The 21,381-nt window shown below is 38.2% G+C and overlaps 1 protein-coding gene across 1 annotated transcript in view; it reads right to left on the bottom strand.

Moving 5' to 3' along the window:
• The window catches only part of HMCN1 (hemicentin 1), a 474,606-nt gene that overhangs the window by 63,500 nt on the left and 389,725 nt on the right, over window positions 1–21,381 (bottom strand). Inside the window, exons 70-79 of the mRNA XM_047840704.1 lie at window positions 19,186–19,267; window positions 17,522–17,658; window positions 7,458–7,599; window positions 6,299–6,443; window positions 5,779–5,906; window positions 5,309–5,465; window positions 2,898–3,019; window positions 2,535–2,699; window positions 830–937; window positions 35–172 (exon numbers count right to left, since the gene is read on the bottom strand). Coding sequence (XP_047696660.1) covers window positions 35–172; window positions 830–937; window positions 2,535–2,699; window positions 2,898–3,019; window positions 5,309–5,465; window positions 5,779–5,906; window positions 6,299–6,443; window positions 7,458–7,599; window positions 17,522–17,658; window positions 19,186–19,267 — 1,324 coding nt within the window. The remainder of the gene's footprint in view (window positions 1–34; window positions 173–829; window positions 938–2,534; window positions 2,700–2,897; window positions 3,020–5,308; window positions 5,466–5,778; window positions 5,907–6,298; window positions 6,444–7,457; window positions 7,600–17,521; window positions 17,659–19,185; window positions 19,268–21,381) is intronic.

Here is a 21,381-nt window from a genome sequence, read left to right on the forward strand (position 1 = left end):
TTGTGATTTTCTTGATAGAAACACTGGTAGGTACCTGAAGCGATGACATTGATGCCTTCTTTTTGCCAAGTAATGAAAGGACTGGGTGTCCCTGTTGCCTCACATGGTAATAAAATTGGATTGTTTACAATGATGTCTAGTTCACTTGGCTGAGGCTGAATGACTGGAGGCTCTGTAAGAACCAATCAACAGAGAAAGCAATGACACCAGTTAGTGGCAGGAACATCTAAAGTAGCCATGGGTTAAAAATGCCCAGATTCATATTTCCAAATTTTTAGTGATCTGATTGTGCTAGGGAGAAGAAAATATTGACCATAGTACATTTTTTTGAGTCTTGCAACTGTAGGCAGTTTCCATTAGAAGACTAGAAGCAGGGGCGCCTGGGTGGCTCAGTTGGTTGAGCCAGCTCATGATCTCAGGTAATTATCTCATGGTTTGTGAGTTCGAGCCCCACATCGGGCTCTCTGCTGTCAGTATGGAGACTGCTTCAGATCCCCTGTTCCCTCCCTCTCTGCACCTCCCCACTTGCTCTCACTCTCTCTCTCTGTCTCTTTTAAAAATAAATAAAACATTAAAAAACAAGACTAGAAGCAGGAACAGATTACAGCAATTCAAGAAAAAAATAACTTAGGGGTTGTTCTGTGTGGTTTGTCATCTGTTAGGTTTTTTTTTTTTTTTTTTTTTAGTCTTTTGACTAGTACCTATCAATCTTTCATATTCCCAAGATATTACCAGGTTTCATAACTCTAGAGAGTACATCCATCCCTTCAAGAATAAACATGACTTGAAGAAAAAACAACAAGCTTTTAATGAAAAGTAACCTTCATACCCTGGACACGAAGGGTCACGTGTCGATGTGCAGAACCAGCTGCATTCCTGGCAACACAAGTGTATCTTCCAGCATGGCTGAACTGAGTGGCAGACATTTCAATTGCTCCTAAAAAGAAAAAAAGTTTTTATGCACAGTGTGTCCTTTTTTTCTGCAACCATTTTTCTGGTTCAATAAACTAGGTTTCTCTGATTTTGTGTTTTTGTCCCTATAGCATAGTGGTGCTTGGCTTATATGCATACTTGCATCCTCTGAAGTGCCTAACACAGTGCCTTTTGGTCATTATTAATGACTTCATTTAGGTAAAATTTACAACCATAAAATTCACCCAATTAAATGTACACTTCAATGATTTTTAGCTTAATTACAGCTACATGGCACAACTATCACAATCTAATTTTTAGAACATTCCTATTACCCTAAAAAGAAATCTCATCCTATTTACAGTCACGTCTCACTCCCAACCCCAGCCCCAGGCAATCGCTAATCTCTTCACATTCTCCGTATATTTGCCCTTTCTGAACATTTCATGCATTTGCAATCATACAGATGGCTTGAGTCCGATTACCTTTGCTGTGAGCAGAGTTTGTGAGTTTCATCTGTTGTAGCATGTGCCAATTTTTGCTCTATTTTTTTTTCTCTATTTTATTGATAAATAGAATTTCATTGTGTGGATTATCCATATTTTGTTTATTCATTCACCAGTTGGTGGACATTTGGATTGTTTCTCCTTTGTGTACTGTGCATAATGCTGCATGAACATTTGCATACAAGTCTTTGTGTGGACATATGTTTTCATTTCCTAGGAATGGAGCTGCTGGGTCACATGGTAACTCTGTTTAATATTTTGAGAAAGTTCCAAACTGTTCTCTTAACACAATACCTTGTGCTGAAGGGTACTTCATTTCTATTTTATGATTTTAATTGCTACCAATCTATATAGGTTTCTGAGACAGCCAAAATACTTTGCTTTAAAAGCCAAGTTCTACCCTGCGAATGATCTTCCATTATTTCCCTTCTATTGAGAAAATAAATTCCCTTAGAATAATATGTACAGATGCATAAACCCCAGGATGTTAGTTGCTACTTTAGTTTATCTCCAATGCACCCTCCCAACTTAGGGGATCAGCTTTCAGAAACACCAGTGTGAATTACCTATATTTTCATTGAGGTGAATTTTTTTTCTCTTTCAATACATAAACTTTATAAATGATGGCTACTACCACTCTCAAAAATTACCCATCCTAGCACTTATCACCCAACCTTCCCTACCTACTCAATTATAAAAACCTTGAAAACAAGAACCCTCTTAGTTTTATAACCTCAGGAACTCGGTGGAGTCTCTAACTTATTTTAGGCATTAAATGTTTGTTAAGTGAATGGAGATTCTTTTTGGCCAATGGAGGGAGTATTGCTCACTCAAAAGCAACCCATGAACTTGTAAAACCTTAGCATCAGTAAGTATGGACATAAAATTCCAATGATCACAATTATATTCAGTTATTGTTATTTTGTTTCCAGATTTTTTTTCTCTCCTGTTCTCTAATTCCCCTTCACACTCTAACTGCCTTTCCCCCCAGGTGCCTAAGTCTAGGAATGAAAATGAATTTTATTCTTTTATTTGGGTACCAAAAAAAGGCCAGGTGAAGCCATCTATTCATGATTAATCTAATCACAGATGTGTAATCACTGAGCTTGGCCTTACCTGATGACAGAATTCTATAACCGTCTCCCCTGGGAAGTAGTCTTATCCCATTTTTTGTCCAGTGGATTGAGGGAAATGGAACTCCCGAAGCAGTGCAAGTAATCACCGTTGGGGCGTGTTTGGTTACCAGGAAGTCTGTAGGCTCATCAGCTATGGAAGGTGGAACTAAAACAACAATAACAACAAGAAGAAAGTACACATTTGTGACCCTTCCAGATTTCCAAACTCTTATCATACATCTTTCTTTTCCTACACTGAAAGTGAATGTTAGGTAAGTGGAAAAAGAAGCCCTGTTGTAAGGTAGTGGAATGATGAAATGTATGATGATAGTAAGTATCAATCCATACAGTAAGCCAGTTCTACCTTGGACAGTGAGATCCACAGTTCTTTTATCCTCTCCGGCATCATTTGTCACGGTGCACTCATAGGTTGCAGTGTCATCCACAGAAGGGGAAATAATTACTAGTGAACCTGAAGAAAGGAGCCTAGAAGAAATATTTCAAGGAAATGATGTACTATATATCATTTTTCATAAATGTTGGTTCAACATGGTACCATGTTGTGAATTGAGGGAAATGGAATTCTTTCCTCATGTTAAAATGAGGAGTCTCTCTGATACTTCATATATCAGACTTTTTTATATGGGCAATGGGTTAACAGAGCCCTAACCTTGAGATTTATAGGAAGCAGCTGGGTGGATTGTTCTAAGGGGGCATCCTGCATTTTCTGAATGCTTCTACCATGACCAACCATGCTCTTCTAAGTGAAATACAGTAAAATGGGCACACTGATGACAGCTATTGTTGATTGAGCATTGAATACATTCTGGCACCATCTCAACTGTTTCACAGAAACTATCTCTAAATTTCACAATAGCTTTGTAGATTGGTACTTGATTATTTCCATTGACGGACGGGTAATTACAACTCTGTCTGTCTTGCATTGTTTCCCTCCTTCACATGTCTCCTTACATGTGCTGGACATCTTAGAGATGCATAGTACATACATCAATAAGTCTTTTTCTAATGTCTAATCAATTAAAAACTAAAGTGATCTAGATCATTTCAAATATTTAAGAGCTTTAATAAATATACATATATTATTCTAAGTAAATCTAAATAAAATATCTACTTTCTTACTGCAAAGTGTGTGCTGATGGAATAAAAATGATTTGATTTAATGGGAATACATTTGACATGCTTTTTTATTCAATGGTATTGTATATTTTCCATAGAGTGTATATCTTCAAGTCACTAGACTCCCGCTACCCAAAGAATAAAAGGGTGATAAAGAGAGAGAAACAATAGAATTCCAAGTGAAACATTCCTGGTTTCATATTTCCTGATTATCAGAATTGATTATTGTCAAAGTAGATCTATGAGAACATTTGGCAAATCCTTTGACGAGGTATCTATCCATTAACTTAATTGAGATACAATAAATGATGCTCATCTTAAATATCAGAAATTCCTAGTGATTAGGTTAGCTTTTAAAAACCATACACTGTCATATTATGAGCTACTGGAAGTAAAGCTGGGAGAATGCAAAAAATTGGAGAAAATGATATGTTCCCTCATGCTATAAAATACCTAAGGTGTATTTCAAGGTTCAGAATTTTATTTTTTATTCTACGGCTACAGCTAGTATTAATTTTACAGAATAGTTTTTCTTTTATACCAAATGATGCTTTAACTTTTTGTCTTTATAAAAATCTAAAAGGTGCTAAAAAATAAAGCAGAATAGGAATCTAATCTTGCAGATCTCTCTGACCTTCATTCATAAGGTTTATGAATGGAGAAGTTGAACTTATAATTCAAAAAAAGCTTTTAGGTTGAAAAACTAATTTCACATTAAGAAAAAATATATACTCTATATACTAGCTAATTCCTCAAACATGTATAGGCTTCAAACATGTATGTAAAGGCTGTCCCCATTGTATGTATGTATATGCTGTCCCCATTGATAGAGATGAAATGTTAATTCTTTTTAAAATAATGTTTCTAGGGGCGCCTAGGTGGCTCAGTCGGTTGAGCGTCCGACTTTGGCTCAGGTCATGATCTCATGCTCTGTGAGTTCCAGCCCCGCATCGGGCTCTGTGCTGACAGCTCAGAGCCTGGAGCCTGATTCGGATTCTGTGTCTCCCTCTCTCTCTCTGGCCCTCCCCCGTTCATGCTCTGTCTCTCTCTGTCTCAAAAATAAATAAATGTTAAAAAAAAATAAAAAAAATAATAAAATAATGTTTCTAAATAGTAGGTGGGGGTTTTCAATTAAATTATTCCCTACTGGGGTGTCTGGGTGGCTCAGTCAGTTAAGCGTCTGACTTTGGCTCCGGTCATGATCTCACCGTCCATGAGTTTGAGCCCTGCTTCAGGCTCTGTGCTGACAGCTCAGAGCCTGGAGCCTGCTTCAGATTCTGTCTCTCTCTCTCTCTCTCTCTCTCTCTCTCTCTCTTTCTGCCCCTCCCCTGCTTGCACCCTGTCTCTCTCAAAAATAAACAAATATTGGGGCGCCTGGGTGGCTCAGTCGGTTACGTGTCCGACTTCGGCTCAGGTCATGATCTCGCGATCTGTGAGTTCGGGCCCCGCGTCGGGCTCTGTGCTGACAGCTCAGAGCCTGGAGCCTGTTTCCGATTCTGTGTCTCCCTCTCTCTCTGACCCTCCCCCATTCGTGCTGTGTCTCTCTCTGTCTCAAAAATAAATAAACGTTAAAAAAAAAAAAAAAATTAAAAAAAAAAAATAAACAAATATTAAAAAGTTAAAAAAATTATTCCTTACCTGTATGAATTCTGATTTTCATCTACATTAAGAAGATGCCCATTTTTCTTCCACCTGATTGATGGTTTTGGTATCCCAGTAGCCTCACAAGCCAGAGTAGTTTGAACATTTACTGTTACAGTTATGTTGGTAGGACCCAGAGCAATGGATGGAGGAACTAAAACAAAGTCAACAAATAGGAGGGTAACACATTCAGCAAATAGTATGCCACCTGAAGTATTTCTGCCAGACTGAAATTAATCACTGGTAACTTGCCCCCTAATCATGAACTTGATCAGGCTCTGTGAATTTAAATAGTGTTGTGATGGTGCTAGCCACAGTGAAGAGAAAACATGGATCTTGACTGTTCGCAATAGAGTGTGGTACACTCGCGTAGCCCCTGATATCAAGGTCTTTATGATCTCACTGGTTTAGGCTATCAAAGAACATTTAACCCAAAGATTAGATGTCATTCACAGAAGTATATTTACCATGGACCTGTAAATCTATTCGCCTGCGGTCTGTTCCAGCAGCATTGGTAGCCATACACAAATATCGTCCAGTGTCTGTGACATGTGCTGACTGGATATGAAGGAATCCATTTTCCAAGATGGAGTATCTACAAGAAAGATCACAAGTGAAGTCCCCGGAATCAGCCTTTTCTGATTATTCACATTCTGACTGAGAGTATTTTACAAGACTTATAGTTAAATCCATTTTTTTTTTGTCTTTTCCTGCTTTAGAAATTCACAATACCCTGGGTGGAAAAGGGGGATGTTCTGCAAAGATGCATAGCAGATGGACTTGTGCCCTTGGAGGAAATATAATCATTATGTTTTTGGACATAAGCCTTACGATTATGCTTTTAAAATAGTATGTGTTGATTCTCACGTAAAGATGAGGATACTAGTATTAAATATAACAAGACCAAAACAATACATTGGAAAAAAAGATTCAAGAATTTATATTTCAGTTAGTACAGTATTTTTCGTCCTTCTCCAGAACTGTTACCTTGTGTGACCTGCAGATAGAACAGCTCCATCCTTTCTCCACGTTACCCTCGGGGTCGGCACACCCCCAGCAAGGCACTCCAATACAGTCGACCTATTTACGTGAACGACAAGACTCTGGGGGCCGCTCTTTATGTTTGGAGGAACTGCGCAAGAGAGGTATGTGGAAAACTTCATTCACATTAATAACACAGCCTGAACTAAGACTCTGAAGAGGTAATACAAGGTTAGCTTTGAGTCAAAGGTACAGCTTTGCCTGCAGCTAATTCAGGTTAGTATAAACAGAATTGGGGTTTAATTCCTAAAGTCTTACTCAAGAAACTCCATGTTGAAAAATAAAGCACAGGTTGGGTGAAGGAGGTTTTAAATCCCTGATACGGTGTGTGAAATCTGGCTTTCCTGGAGAGACGCTTGACTAAAAATTAGCTCTGGTCTGATGCAAATTAAAGATGATATTTCTTATTTCTCTTTGGCCAAATAATGGTCAGGGAATGTTAGCACTGGAACAGCTTCACTTTAAATAAAGAACAGACAGTGGGCCGGTCTAATGAAAAGCACATCTGTGATTAATCATGCAAGTCTCAGAGTATGTATTTTATTAATCGTTGAGTTCGTATGGGAATAGAAAACTTGAATTTTAACTTTAGTATTAGAGATATTAGTTGTGTAGGTCACTCAATATTCTGTAAAGCTTCATATAATAACCAGAGACACTATTATGGGGAAAAGCCTGTATTATCTCCCCTGATATTGGCACATTTTAGTGTTTAGATTTTATATTTGAGAAAATCACAGTCCTGTGGCAGTCTCTGTAGCACATATACACCCAACACCAACATGAATAAAGAACTAAATAATGGACCACCTGTCATCCAGAGATTTAGTGTAACTTTCTCAATGCCTCTTATCTGAATGACACAGAGCATCAGGATATGCTGATAATGACTGGACATATATTATCCTCTAAGATAATGTACCTTTAATTAATTTTTTTGAAATATCATTTGAATATAGCCATAATACAAATACATGTTGTCTTCAAAAAATAAGATAACCACAAGAATTTATTTAGCGTGCCCATAAGAAACAAAAATATTATCATTTCTTTGAATGCCCTTGGTTAAATTTTTAAATTGTGAAACAATGGTTAACTTTCTTACCATTTACAGTGAGAATAAATTCTCTTGTAGTCTTTCCTGCAACGTTGCTGGCCACACAAGTATAATTGGCTGTATCACTTAGATCTGCATTATTAATTTGCAAGTATCTCCCTCCAGAGAGGATTCGTACCCGAGGGCTTGCCTGGATTCAGCAAGTAAGATTTACCATTAAAATGTCAGGAAAAGAGAATAAAATATTACTTTATAACAGCAAAAAGTAATTATAGTGAACTGTGGATTGCCTGTCTTCCAGTATGCTTTGTCTGCTCCCCCTACTGTTATCCTGGGATCCAAACCCCTTGGGAACTATTTCTATGAGTGTGCTTAAGGCAAGGGCACAATCGATGTTCCCAGTTCTCCTGGCCACAATGATCCACTCAAGGATGGGCAGCTGGGCCCCAGAGAGCCCTCTGCAGGACTGTGTTGGAAGTGTTGGGGAATAAGAAGTGTTCTTTTTATTGGTATCTGGTAGTGAGGATGACATAGCCTGGTAGTGGTCTTACCACCTTGTGTGGACAGCCTGTTCTGAATCTAAAACAAAGCAAGCAGAATTGAGATTCAGAGAAAAAATATCATAGATGCTTGCTTATGTGAGAAGAATCTCTGGATCTAGTAATACCTAAGACCTAAAACATAAGATCACCAATCACTGTAGGTAATAAATATCTTTAGGGGGAGTTGCGGCAAGATGGCGGCTTAGGAGGACGCTGGGCTCACCGCACGTCCTACTGATCACTTAGATTCCATCTACACCTGCCTAAATAACCCAGAAAACCGCCAGAGGATTAGCAGAACGGAGTCGCCGGAGCCAAACGCAGACGAGAGGCCCACGGAAGAGGGTAGGAAGGGCAGCGAGGCGGTGCGCGCTCCACGGACTGGCAGGAGGGAGCCGGGGCGGAGGGGCGGCTCGCCGGCCAAGCAGAGCCCCCGAGTCTGGCTTGAAAAAGCGGAGGGGCCTGACGGACTGTGTTCCCACAACAAGCGCGACTTAGCGTCTGGGAGGTCATAAGTTAACAGCTCTGCTCGGAAAGCGGGAAGGCTGGAGGACAAAGGGAGGGAGAGCTGCTGAGCCCCCTGACGACAGAGCTCAGTTTGGTGGGGAACAAAGGCGCTTGCCAGCGCCATCTCCCCCGCCCATCCCCCAGCCGAAATCCCAAAGGGAACCGGTTCCTGCCAGGGAACTTGCTCCCTCCGCGCAAACACCCAACTCTGGGCTTCTGCGGAGCCAAACCTCCAGCAGCGGATCTGACTCCCTCCCGCTGCCACAGGGCCCCTCCTGAAGTGGATCACCTAAGGAGAAGCGATCTAAGCCTGCCCCTCCTGCCCCCGAGCACCTTGCCTACCCACCCCAGCTAATACGCCAGATCCCCAGCATCACAAGCCTGGCAGGGTGCAAGTAGCCCAGACGAGCCACCCCACCCCACAGTGAATCCCACCCCTAGGAGAGGGGAAGAGAAGGCACACACCAGTCTGACTGTGGCCCCAGCGGTGGGCTGGGGGCAGACATCAGGTCCGATTGCGGCCCCGCCCACCAACTCCAGTTATACACCACAGCACAGGGGAAGTGCCCTGCAGGTCCTCACCACGCCAGGGACTATCCAAAATGACCAAGCGGAAGAATTCCCCTCAGAAGAATCTCCAGGAAATAACAACAGCTAATGAGCTGATCAAAAAGGACTTAAATAACATAACAGAAAGTGAATTTAGAATAATAGTCATAAAATTAATCGCTGGGCTTGAAAACAGTATACAGGACAGCAGAGAATCTCTTGCTACAGAGATCAAGGGACTAAGGAACAGTCACGAGGAGCTGAAAAACGCTTTAAACGAAATGCATAACAAAATGGAAACCACCACAGCTCGGCTTGAAGAGGCAGAGGAGAGAATAGGTGAACTAGAAGATAAAGTTATGGAAAAAGAGGAAGCTGAGAAAAAGAGAGATAAAAAAATCCAGGAGTATGAGGGGAAAATTAGAGAACTAAGTGATACACTAAAAAGAAATAATATACGCATAATTGGTATCCCAGAGGAGGAAGAGAGAGGGAAAGGGGCTGAAGGGGTACTTGAAGAAATAATAGCTGAGAACTTCCCTGAACTGGGGAAGGAAAAAGGCATTGAAATCCAAGAGGCACAGAGAACTCCCTTCAGACGTAACTTGAATCGATCTTCTGCACGACATATCATAGTGAAACTGGCAAAATACAAGGATAAAGAGAAAATTCTGAAAGCAGCAAGGGGTAAACATGCCCTCACATATAAAGGGAGACCTATAAGACTAGTGACTGATCTCTCTTTTGAAACTTGGCAGGCCAGAAAGAATTGGCACGAGATTTTCAGGGTGCTAGACAGAAAAAATATGCAGCCAAGAATCCTCTATCCAGCAAGTCTGTCATTTAGAATAGAAGGAGAGATAAAGGTCTTCCCAAACAAACAAAAACTGAAGGAATTTGTCACCACTAAACCAGCCCTACAAGAGATCCTAAGGGGGACCCTGTGAGACAAAGTCCCAGAGACATCACTACAAGCATAAAACATACAGACATCACAATGACTCTAAACCCGTATCTTTCTATAATAACACTGAATGTAAATGGATTAAATGCGCCAACCAAAAGACATAGGGTATCAGAATGGATAAAAAAACAAGACCCATCTATTTGCTGTCTACAAGAGACTCATTTTAGACCTGAGGACACCTTTAGATTGAGAGTGAGGGGATGGAAAACTATTTATCATGCGACTGGAAGCTAAAAGAAAGCTGGAGTAGCCATACTTATATCAGACAAACTAGACTTTAAATTAAAGGCTGTAACAAGAGATGAAGAAGGACATTATATAATAGTTACAGGGTCTATCCATCAGGAAGAGCTAACAATTATAAATGTCTATGCACCGAATACCGGAGCCCCCAAATATATAAAACAATTACTCATAAACACAAGCAACCTTATTGATAAGAATGTGGTAATTGCAGGGGACTTTAATACACCACTTACAGAAATGGATAGATCATCTAGACACACGGTCAATAAAGAAACAAGGGCCCTGAATGAGACATTGGATCAGATGGACTTGACAGATATATTTAGAACTCTACATCCCAAAGCAACAGAATATACTTTCTTCTCGAGTGCACATGGAACATTCTCCAAGATAGATCATATACCGGGTCACAAAACAGCCCTTCATAAGTTTACAAGAATTGAAATTATACCATGCTTACTTTCAGACCACAATGCTATGAAGCTTGAAATCAACCACAGAAAAAAGTCTGGAAAACCTCCAAAAGCATGGAGGTTAAAGAACACCCTACTAACGAATGAGTGGGTCAACCAGACAATTAGAGAAGAAATTAAAAAATATATGGAAAGAAACGAAAATGAAAATACAACAATCCAAACGCTTTGGGACGCAGCAAAGGCAGTCCTGAGAGGAAAATACATTGCAATCCAGGCCTATCTCAAGAAACAAGAAAAATCCCAAATACAAAATCTAACAGCACACCTAAAGGAAATAGAAGCAGAACAGCAAAGGCAGCCTAAGCCCAGCAGAAGAAGAGAAATAATAAAGATCAGAGCAGAAATAAACAATATAGAAACTAAAAAAACTGTAGAGCAGATCAACGAAACCAAGAGTTGGTTTTTTGAAAAAATAAACAAAATTGACAAACCTCTAGCCAGGCTTCTCAAAAAGAAAAGGGAGATGACCCAAATAGATAAAATCATGAATGAAAATGGAATTATTACAACCAATCCCTCAGAGATACAAACAATTATCAGGGAATACTATGAAAACTTATATGCCAACAAATTGGACAACCTGGAAGAAATGGACAAATTCCTGAACACCCACACTCTTCCAAAACTCAATCAGGAGGAAATAGAAAGCTTGAACAGACCCATAACCAGCGAAGAAATTGAATCGGTTATCAAAAATCTCCCAACAAATAAGAGTCCAGGACCAGATGGCTTCCCAGGGGAGTTCTACCAGACGTTTATAGCAGAGATAATACCTATCCTTCTCAAGCTATTCCAAGAAATAGAAAGGGAAGGAAAACTGCCAGACTCATTCTATGAAGCCAGTATTACTTTGATTCCTAAACCAGACAGAGACCCAGTAAAAAAAGAGAACTACAGGCCAATATCCCTGATGAATATGGATGCAAAAATTCTCAATAAGATACTAGCAAATCGAATTCAACAGCATATAAAAAGAATTATTCACCATGATCAAGTGGGATTCATTCCTGGGATGCAGGGCTGGTTCAACATTCGCAAATCAATCAACGTGATACATCACATTAACAAAAAAAAAGAGAAGAACCATATGATCCTGTCAATCGATGCAGAAAAGGCCTTCGACAAAATCCAGCACCCTTTCTTAATAAAAACCCTTGAGAAAGTTGGGATAGAAGGAACATACTTAAGGATCATAAAAGCCATTTATGAAAAGCCCACAGCTAACATCATCCTCAACGGGGAAAAACTGAGAGCTTTTTCCCTGAGATCAGGAACACGACAAGGATGCCCACTCTCACCGCTGCTGTTTAACATAGTGCTGGAAGTTCTAGCATCAGCAATCAGACAACAAAAGGAAATCAAAGGCATCAAAATTGGCAAAGATGAAGTCAAGCTTTCGCTTTTTGCAGATGACATGATATTATACATGGAAAATCCGATAGACTCCACCAAAAGTCTGCTAGAACTGATACAGGAATTCAGCAAAGTTGCAGGATACAAAATCAATGTACAGAAATCAGTTGCATTCTTATACACTAACAATGAAGCAACAGAAAGACAAATAAAGAAACTGATCCCATTCACAATTGCACCAAGAAGCATAAAATACCTAGGAATAAATCTAACCAAAGATGTAAAGGATCTGTATGCTGAAAACTATAGAAAGCTTATGAAGGAAATTGAAGAAGATTTAAAGAAATGGAAAGACATTCCCTGCTCATGGATTGGAAAAATAAATATTGTCAAAATGTCAATACTACCCAAAGCTATCTACACATTCAATGCAATCCCAATCAAAATTGCACCAGCATTCTTCTCGAAACTAGAACAAGCAATCCTAAAATTCATATGGAACCACAAAAGGCCCCGAATAGCCAAAGGAATTTTGAAGAAGAAGACCAAAGCAGGAGGCATCACAATCCCAGACTTTAGCCTCTACTACAAAGCTGTCATCATCAAGACAGCATGGTATTGGCACCAAAACAGACACATAGACCAATGGAATAGAATAGAAACCCCAGAACTAGACCCACAAACGTATGGCCAACTCATCTTTGACAAAGCAGGAAAGAACATCTGATGGAAAAAAGACAGTGTCTTTAACAAATGGTGCTGGGAGAACTGGATAGCAACATGCAGAAGGTTGAAACTAGACCACTTTCTCACACCATTCACAAAAATAAACTCAAAATGGATAAAGGATCTGAATGTGAGACAGGAAACCATCAAAACCTTAGAGGAGAAACAGGAAAAGACCTCTCTGACCTCAGCCGTAGCAATCTCTTACTCGACACATCCCCAAAGGCAAGGGAATTAAAAGCAAAAGTGAATTACTGGGACCTTATGAAGATAAAAAGCTTCTGCACAGCAAAGGAAACAACCAACAAAACTAAAAGGCAACCGACGGAATGGGAAAAGATATTTGCAAATGACATATCGGACAAAGGGCTAGTATCCAAAATCTATAAAGAGCTCACCAAACTCCACACCCGAAAAACAAATAACCCAGTGAAGAAATGGGCAGAAAACATGAATAGACACTTCTCTAAAGAAGACATCCGGATGGCCAACAGGCACATGAAAAGATGTTCAGCGTCGCTCCTTATCAGGGAAATACAAATCAAAACCACACTCAGGTATCACCTCACGCCAGTCAGAGTGGCCAAAATGAACAAATCAGGAGACTATAGATGCTGGAGAGGATGTGGAGAAACGGGAACCCTCTTGCACTGTTGGTGGGAATGCAAATTGGTGCAGCCACTCTGGAAAACAGTGTGGAGGTTCCTCAGAAAATTAAAAATAGACCTACCCTATGACCCAGCAATAGCACTGCTAGGAATTTATCCAAGGGATACAGGAGTACTGATGCATAGGGCCACTTGTACCCCAATGTTCATAGCAGCACTCTCAACAATAGCCAAATTATGGAAAGAGCCTAAATGTCCATCAACTGATGAATGGATAAAGAAATTGTGGTTTATATACACAATGGAATATTATGTGGCAATGAGAAAAAATGAAATATGGCCTTTTGTAGCAACGTGGATGGAACTGGAGAGTGTGATGCTAAGTGAAATAAGCCATACAGAGAAAGACAGATACCATATATTTTCACTCTTATGTGGACCCTGAGAAACTGAACAGGAACCCATGGGGGAGGGGAAGGAAAAAAAAAAAAGAGGTTAGAATGGGAGAGAGCCAAAGCATAAGAGACTGTTAAAAACTGAGAACAAACTGAGGGTTGATGGGGGGTGGGAGGGAGGAGAGGGTGGGTGATGGGTATTGAGGAGGGCACCTTTTGGGATAAGCACTGGGTGTTGTATGGAAACCAATTTGTCAATAAATTTCATAAAAAAAAAAATAAATATCTTTAAATAATTTTTAAGTTGGTTTGAGTTTAATTCTGCCATTTACAACTGAAAGCTTCATGACTTAAATTAACTTTGCTTAACTTATAAGAAACAATGGTCCTTTAACACTTAAAAAGAAGTAAATAAATGATTTTAGTCTATTAATATTGTTAAGTGTTTATTTCGTACCCAGATGTAGAAACAAGAATTATGAAAATATAGCAACAATGAACCCTAATCTCTGCTATTAAGTCCAACTGGGAAAATAGATGTAAACAATTAATTTTGTATAACGATGCATGATGTTCATAATCACTAAAAAATTTCCAGATAGCATCAAAGACTAATATTTTCTGGTTGCATCAAAGAAGGAACTACTTCAGGGGTAGCCTAAATAAGGTTTTTTTGCCATATGGGATCTGTCCCAATTAGATATACCACTGACCTTCTAATTGCATGGGTCCACTTACAGGTGGATTTTTTTTTTTGATAAATATAATTCAGTACTATAAATGTATTATCTCTTCCTTATGATCTTATTAATAATGTGTTCTTTTCTCTAGCTTATTTATGTAAAAATAGAATATATAACATATATAACAATCAAAATATATGTTGATCAACTATTTATATTATTGGTAAGGCTTTGGGTCAACAATAGAGTATTAGTAAAGTTTTTGGGGGAGTCAAAAGTTATACGCAGATTTCTGACTACATGGAAGGGTTAGTGCCTCTTGTCTCCATGTTGTTCAAGGGCTAACTGTATATTTCTAATGAAAAGAGTTGTTCATATTCAAACATGCAGTTCAGCTCTTTATTTTACAAAGTCATGTATTTTCTTTAGGCCTTTAATTGCTATAGGGGCTCCTAGTGATAAAATTTTATTACCTCTGATGAGAATAAGTGATTTCTTAAACATATGGCAAGTTCTATAAAATATCTATTTTTAATTTTTTTATATGGGTATAGCAGGGTTTCAGGCTAATAAAAAAGGTCAGAGTTGATTCTTAATAATGTTTTTGTTCCATGAATATCAGTAAGTTCTGCTAACTCATCAAGTCTCATATAATTTTCTCTGGTCTCTTTTCATTGGCCACCAATGATTCTTCCAAATTTAACTTCTTTCATCAGATAGAATCTTATTGTCAGTTGATGATCTTGCTTCCTATTCCATGGAGAAAATCAAAGCCCTGTGCCTGCAGTTCTCTCCTCCTCCTACCTTACTTAATGAATGCAACCTTCCTTTCTATCTTTCCATCTCTGTGGAAAAGGTCAGCCCTTCTGTCCAAGGGTGATTTCTTCACTTGTGACCAGGGTCCCATTACTTCTCTAACACATGTTATTCTCTAAACTTCTTTCTCTCTCTTATATCTTCAGTCTCTTATGTATGCAAGTCTTCTACATATTTAAAGAATAACCCATAATTATTTCCATTCCCTCTTCTTCCTTAATTCTCCCAACAATGGTAGCCTACCTTTTCCTTTGATTACTCTGTTGAAGAACGATTGTTCAGATCTTTTTACTATTTCTGTGTATTGCCAAAGTCATGGACACAACTTAATTGTATCTTAGCATGGTCTCTGTTAACCACTCCTTCTCTTTTCCTTGGCTTTTAGTACACCAGTGTCTCCTGTATTTAATCCTATCTCTCTGAGTCCTCCTTCTCAGTTCTGTTCTTCTTCTCTTCTTCCTTTGCTCGCCTTGTAATTATAAGTGTTGCCTTATGCTTTATTCTCATTTACAGATTTTCTCACACATTCTTATGTATGCTTTCTTATGCATTTCTTATGTATGTACATCTCAAGCATTCTTATGTATGCTTTCTGGTCAACTTCATACAAACCAATGGCTTCAACAAGTGGTCATACGACTGAGGACTACCAAGTCAAAGACGTTTTTGATGAAATAGGGACCTATATTTCTTAGTGCTTTTTAGAATCTCCACTTGGATAATATATCAGTAATTCAAACTCAAAATATCTGAAACTGAATTCATCTCTTTTTCATAACCATTGAACTCACCCTGTCCCAGTACTAACATCACTTGTTCATAGCTGGAATTATTCTAAACTTCTCCATCATCAACATTCACTCAGTCTCTGTCTGAACACCTAATAGTTTTGAGTAAAATGCACATATGGGAGATAAAACTATGGAAAAAATGTCAGAGCATGAAAGGTCTTGTGAGCTAAGCGGGGTAGTTTAACATGAATCCTGAAATCTATGGGGAATAATCAGAGTATTTTAATCACGGTCTACTTCAGCTACAAGCTATTTGCAGTTCCTGGAAGAACAGCATTCCTTTCCCTGAAATGGCTTTGTAGATGCCATTATCTATCATTAGAATTTCCCTCTTGTTTCTCACCCAACATCTACTCATCATTTAAAACTGATTTTACCCTTTTCAAGAAGCTCCCCTGAGCTGTCCCTTACCCTGGAGTCTGAGTTACTAGCTTCTCTTCTGTTTTTATAAAATGTTATACCTTGCGCTAACATATGAGTTGTATCCATGCTATAATCTTTGATTTACTTCTATATCTTTTCAAGTAGTCTGTGAGCTCCTTGAAGGTCAAGACTACTCTCAGTAGCAATTATAGTGCCTATCATTACAGTAGAGGCACAATAAATAGAGAAACTGAGGCACATGAACGTTAAGTGATACCCATGATAATTTCGCATGCAAGTAACCCCCAGTTAGCATCCAGTCTGTTTTTGGTCCCTTGTGTGATTTGGTGGTGGCGGAAGTTCTTCTGCCTTAGGGGTTAGGGGACTTAATCTTCTTTTATAATTAGAGACAATTAGCACAGTAAGTTATACTAAGGATGAGGAGGAACAAAAGGGGAAAAAAGCATAAGTAATGACTAGGATAGGAACAATCAGAACATTCAAAGTCAAGGCTTTGAACCAACACTAAAAGGCAATTTAGGATCCTGGGCTGTGACACTCAGTGACAGCAGACAGATATCACATGAGAATGGGAAGCTTTAGAAAGCCAGTAAGTGTGTTCTTCAAGGATTCCTGTCTTATATTCTTGGCATCCAAGGGTATCACCTAGATTCTGGGGGTCCCTCCTGAGGTCCTGGTTTATTTTAGAAAAATTCAGTAAAAGGTTTGTCCAAGACACTTAGTAGGACAGGCCAGTTCTTTTGAGACTCAGATGGTTTATTCCCTCTCAAGTAAAGAAATAGCTGAGTATTTCAAATCCAACTTTAATCCATGGGCTCCAGGAGATACATACTTGGGCCAATTTACAGAGTGTCTGAATCAAAATACCTGTCTTTTGACCCATAGTTAGGTATTAACTACCTGAGTGAAGGTTGAGAAAATAAGGCTGATTAAAAGATCCTGTGCCCCCCCCCACCCCTGACGCAATGTTGAATAACAGTAGCCTGATGTTTGGTTTTGTCTACCTAGCAAAGACTCCTCAGCTGATTTTTTTCCTCAAAATGGATATGCGGAATTTAGGAGGATTTACCTGTAACCGATCTCCATTTTTAAGCCAAGTGATTATAGGTGGGGGCACTGCATCTGATTTGCATTCCAATGTCACTTGTCTGTTCCGTAACACAGTGAAATCCTGGGACTCATCAGTTCCAGCAATATTAGGGGGTACTGGGTATAAGAACAAACATATCAGAGGCTTGCAATAAACAAGATGTAAAATGATCTGTATTATCTTAGGTTTTCAACAAATGTTACTCCTGTTATGTAAAATAAGAGGCATAAACTTAAAACATTATGCATTAAATTTATGATATGGATGACTACAAATAGTGGACTTTTTTTTTAAGCCTTACTCTGTACTTTCAGACACATAGAGTAATGAAATTCTTCCAAGAGCCACATGAATGACAGGATAAGTAATATAATCACATTACTATCACCATTTAACAGGTAAAGAAACTAAGGCACAAAGAAAGGATTTCTTGTCCAGGTTCCACACTTGGTAATGATTTTCTCTGAACATCAGATTTGAAAACTAATAAATGAGGGTCTGCCCATCATAACCTACAGAAATGTATACACTTTCTTAATATTCAGAAATGTATCTTTTTGTTAAAATGTTTTCATTTATTTTTGAGAGACAGAGAGAGAGAGTGCGATCAGGGGAGGGGCAGAGACAGAGGGGGACAGAGGATCTGAAACACTGACAGTAGAGAGCCCAACGCGGGGCTCAAACTCACGAACCGGGAGATCATGACCTGAGCCGATGTCAGACTCCTAATCAACTGAGCCACCCAGGCACCCCAGAAATGTATCTTTTAATGTGACTTGTCAATTAGTGGCAGGCTTAATGTGTGTGTAGGGCTGGTGAGAGGGGGGTACCTAAATAACAGATAATTTGCATTGCCGAGTCATCTAGGCTACAAGAATGAAATAAATATTTCCTTTTGGTTTGTTAAATGTTCCTTTCCATAAAGAGTAATTCCCATCTCTATGTTGAAATAATATTGGCCAGAGTTTAATTGGCCCAACTTTTCTAGAAGGTAATTTGGGAATAAATTTCAAAGTCTTAAATGTGTGTGTGTGTGTATGTAATCAAGCAAGTGTACTTACAGAAATTTATCAAAATAAACTAATTAAGGAAACAGCACAATATATATACACAAAGATGTCTATAACAGTATTGCGTATACTCGTGAAAACAGAACAGTTTAAATATCCGAAAATAGGGAATGGATTAAATAAATTATGGCATATTCATAAAATGGGGCACTAGGCCATCACTAAAAATTATTATAAAAATATGGTTTTTGACACGAAAACATGTTCATAATGCCATTAAGAGAGATGAAAATGAAGTTAAATACTACATGTCGTATGAGACATTTCTGTGACATCTGTATGCAAAAAGGCCTTTGTGTGGTAAGACCGGGTGACATATTTTCTTATTTATTGTAATTTATATTCTGTGACTGGAAATCAATAACCATGAATTATTTGTGCAGGAACAAAATAAATAAGTCAAAAAGTCCGTGGAAGTTTTTCAAGAAGGACTTGGTCAGCCAAATATAAGAACTAGATTTGCAAAATATATATTTCCTTATGTAGAAACATATGATGGAGTTGCTCATGCTCCATAAATTATGGCTTCTAATTAGGTATATGATAGATGGTAGGAAATTTTGCCAAATTTACCATGCACTCTCACTAAATATTCTTTATCATCATCTCCTGCAGTACTGGATGCCAGACATGTGTACCTTCCTGTATCCTCCACCTGCAAAATCCAAATAGGTGAATTACACAATGTTAACTTGTCAGTTTCAGTGACGAGAATAAGTATTTACTAGAATGAATGTAAAAGTCTTACACAAAGCAAGGTATCATTTAGGATAGCACAACAATTAAAATTTAATAAACTATTTTAACATTTGTGATTAGCACTCTGGTAGTGAGCACTGCTTGGCATCTCTATCATATATAAAACGATGTTTTAAGAGGGTTTCAATATTTGATTTCAGAACATTTGCATGTTAGGTATATTTAATGATCACAGAAAAGGCAGATGTATGTAGGACCCCACACCATACATGACAGACTAGATATACAATGTTTATTGAACCCATTAGTATTTATCGATTTAAATGGTATCTGCCATTTAAAAGTTCAACTGGCATCTTCCTGAAGAAAATAAAATGCAATTTAAGTAAACAAATAAAATATCAGGTTATTTAAATAAAGTACATTAATACCATATTTTGAATCTACCTTTGGTAAACATGGTGAAACAAAAGAGCTATATTATGTAACCCGGCTGTAAACAGTGTCAGACTGACAGAATAATCTACTCGTATCTGACTAAAACCAGAAACATTTCTTTAAAAACCCTGTGCATACTTTCCACTGAAAGTGTGAGCCTTCCTTCGTATGTTTGACATTGTGTAGACACAGCCCATGCTTACGTACCCATAAAATATACTCTGGGAAACAGATGATCTTACTTCTGTGAAAAATGTATTTTGGAAAAGCAGAAAAATCCCGTTTTCATTTATTTTTACTACTTGAACATTACTAGAATATTGTGAGTTTTTGAATTCTTGCATTCAAAATTGACTTTATAAGTTATGGAAAAACTGTTTTGTAGGTTGCAAAAACTCCTTTGAAAAAATTTAAGACTGGTATGTTTGCAAAAATACTTAAATGCAACTTTAAGAAGCACGACACTCACATAGTCCTTCAATTAAGAATTCAAAATGATGGACCACTGCCTGGAGAATAATTCATGAATTTACCATCAATGTCTAAAACCTTTAAAAATCAACTTTTCTCTATCAACTAATTTTATTCCCAGTTAATATTGCTCACCCCCAATTGTTTTGACTTAACCAAACTTGAACTATCATTCAAGTTTACTCTTAAGTCTTTACCTCCTCCAATAAATATTTCCTGACAACCTGTGCCCTTCTGCATGCCTACAGTCATTATATTTAGCTACATTTTCAAAACTGTGTTCTGTTTATAGAAGGTTTGAAAAGGTACAGTTAATCAGATTTCTCTAGAGCAGTATTTTGTGGAATTGTTGACATGCACTATGGTTCACAAAGAAGAGGAAGGTATAGTATGTAAGGTTTTCCAACTGTATTTGGTCACAGAATTTCCCCCAGTGGAATAACTCACAGAACTAGCGTTTGATGGAAGATATTTTAGGAAACTCTTGTCTCTAGCACACAATTTGGAATTTGCAAAGCATCCACTATGTGCCAGTCATAACTATATGCTATAGTTGCATACACGAAAAGACAAAGTGCAGATAAGTGAAATTTAATGTAGTAAGTGCTATAATAGAGATACGTACAAAATGTGAAAACACAGAGGAGCAGAGGAACCAAGATCAGTCTTGGGAGTTAATAGTATTTAATTTTCTACTTTGAAAATATCTTGAATGTTTTTTTTGAACTGTTTCTTTTCCTAATTTTATCATGTGTGTAGTTTTATGTACTCGAGACAACTGGAAACTTCTGGAAGGCTGAGACATGTTTTATGTATTATGTTTGTATTCTCCACAATAGCTAGTGCATGTGGGTCACCAACTAATACTCTGTGGGATCTTTGTCTCCTTTTGTTACAACCCAACTATATAATGTTTCCATTTAGACCTACAGTGATGTGGCCTTAATCTTCATTTAGGGTTTATTTACCACCATTTCTTTGTTTTTATAATTCGATTCCACACAGTTTCCTTTCCCTTTATGTTACAAAATTCTTCTGGATCTGTTATCTGTTGAAATTATAACATTCAAGGGTTTTCATTCAGTAAGTGGTTTAACAATTTAACTCGAGTTTCCCCCGAGTTACTGCAATATTTGTTGGAGAGAAAAGAGGGGAATGGAA

Source organism: Prionailurus viverrinus, chromosome F1 (assembly GCF_022837055.1).
Source record: "Prionailurus viverrinus isolate Anna chromosome F1, UM_Priviv_1.0, whole genome shotgun sequence".
Taxonomy (NCBI): Eukaryota; Metazoa; Chordata; class Mammalia; order Carnivora; family Felidae; genus Prionailurus; species Prionailurus viverrinus.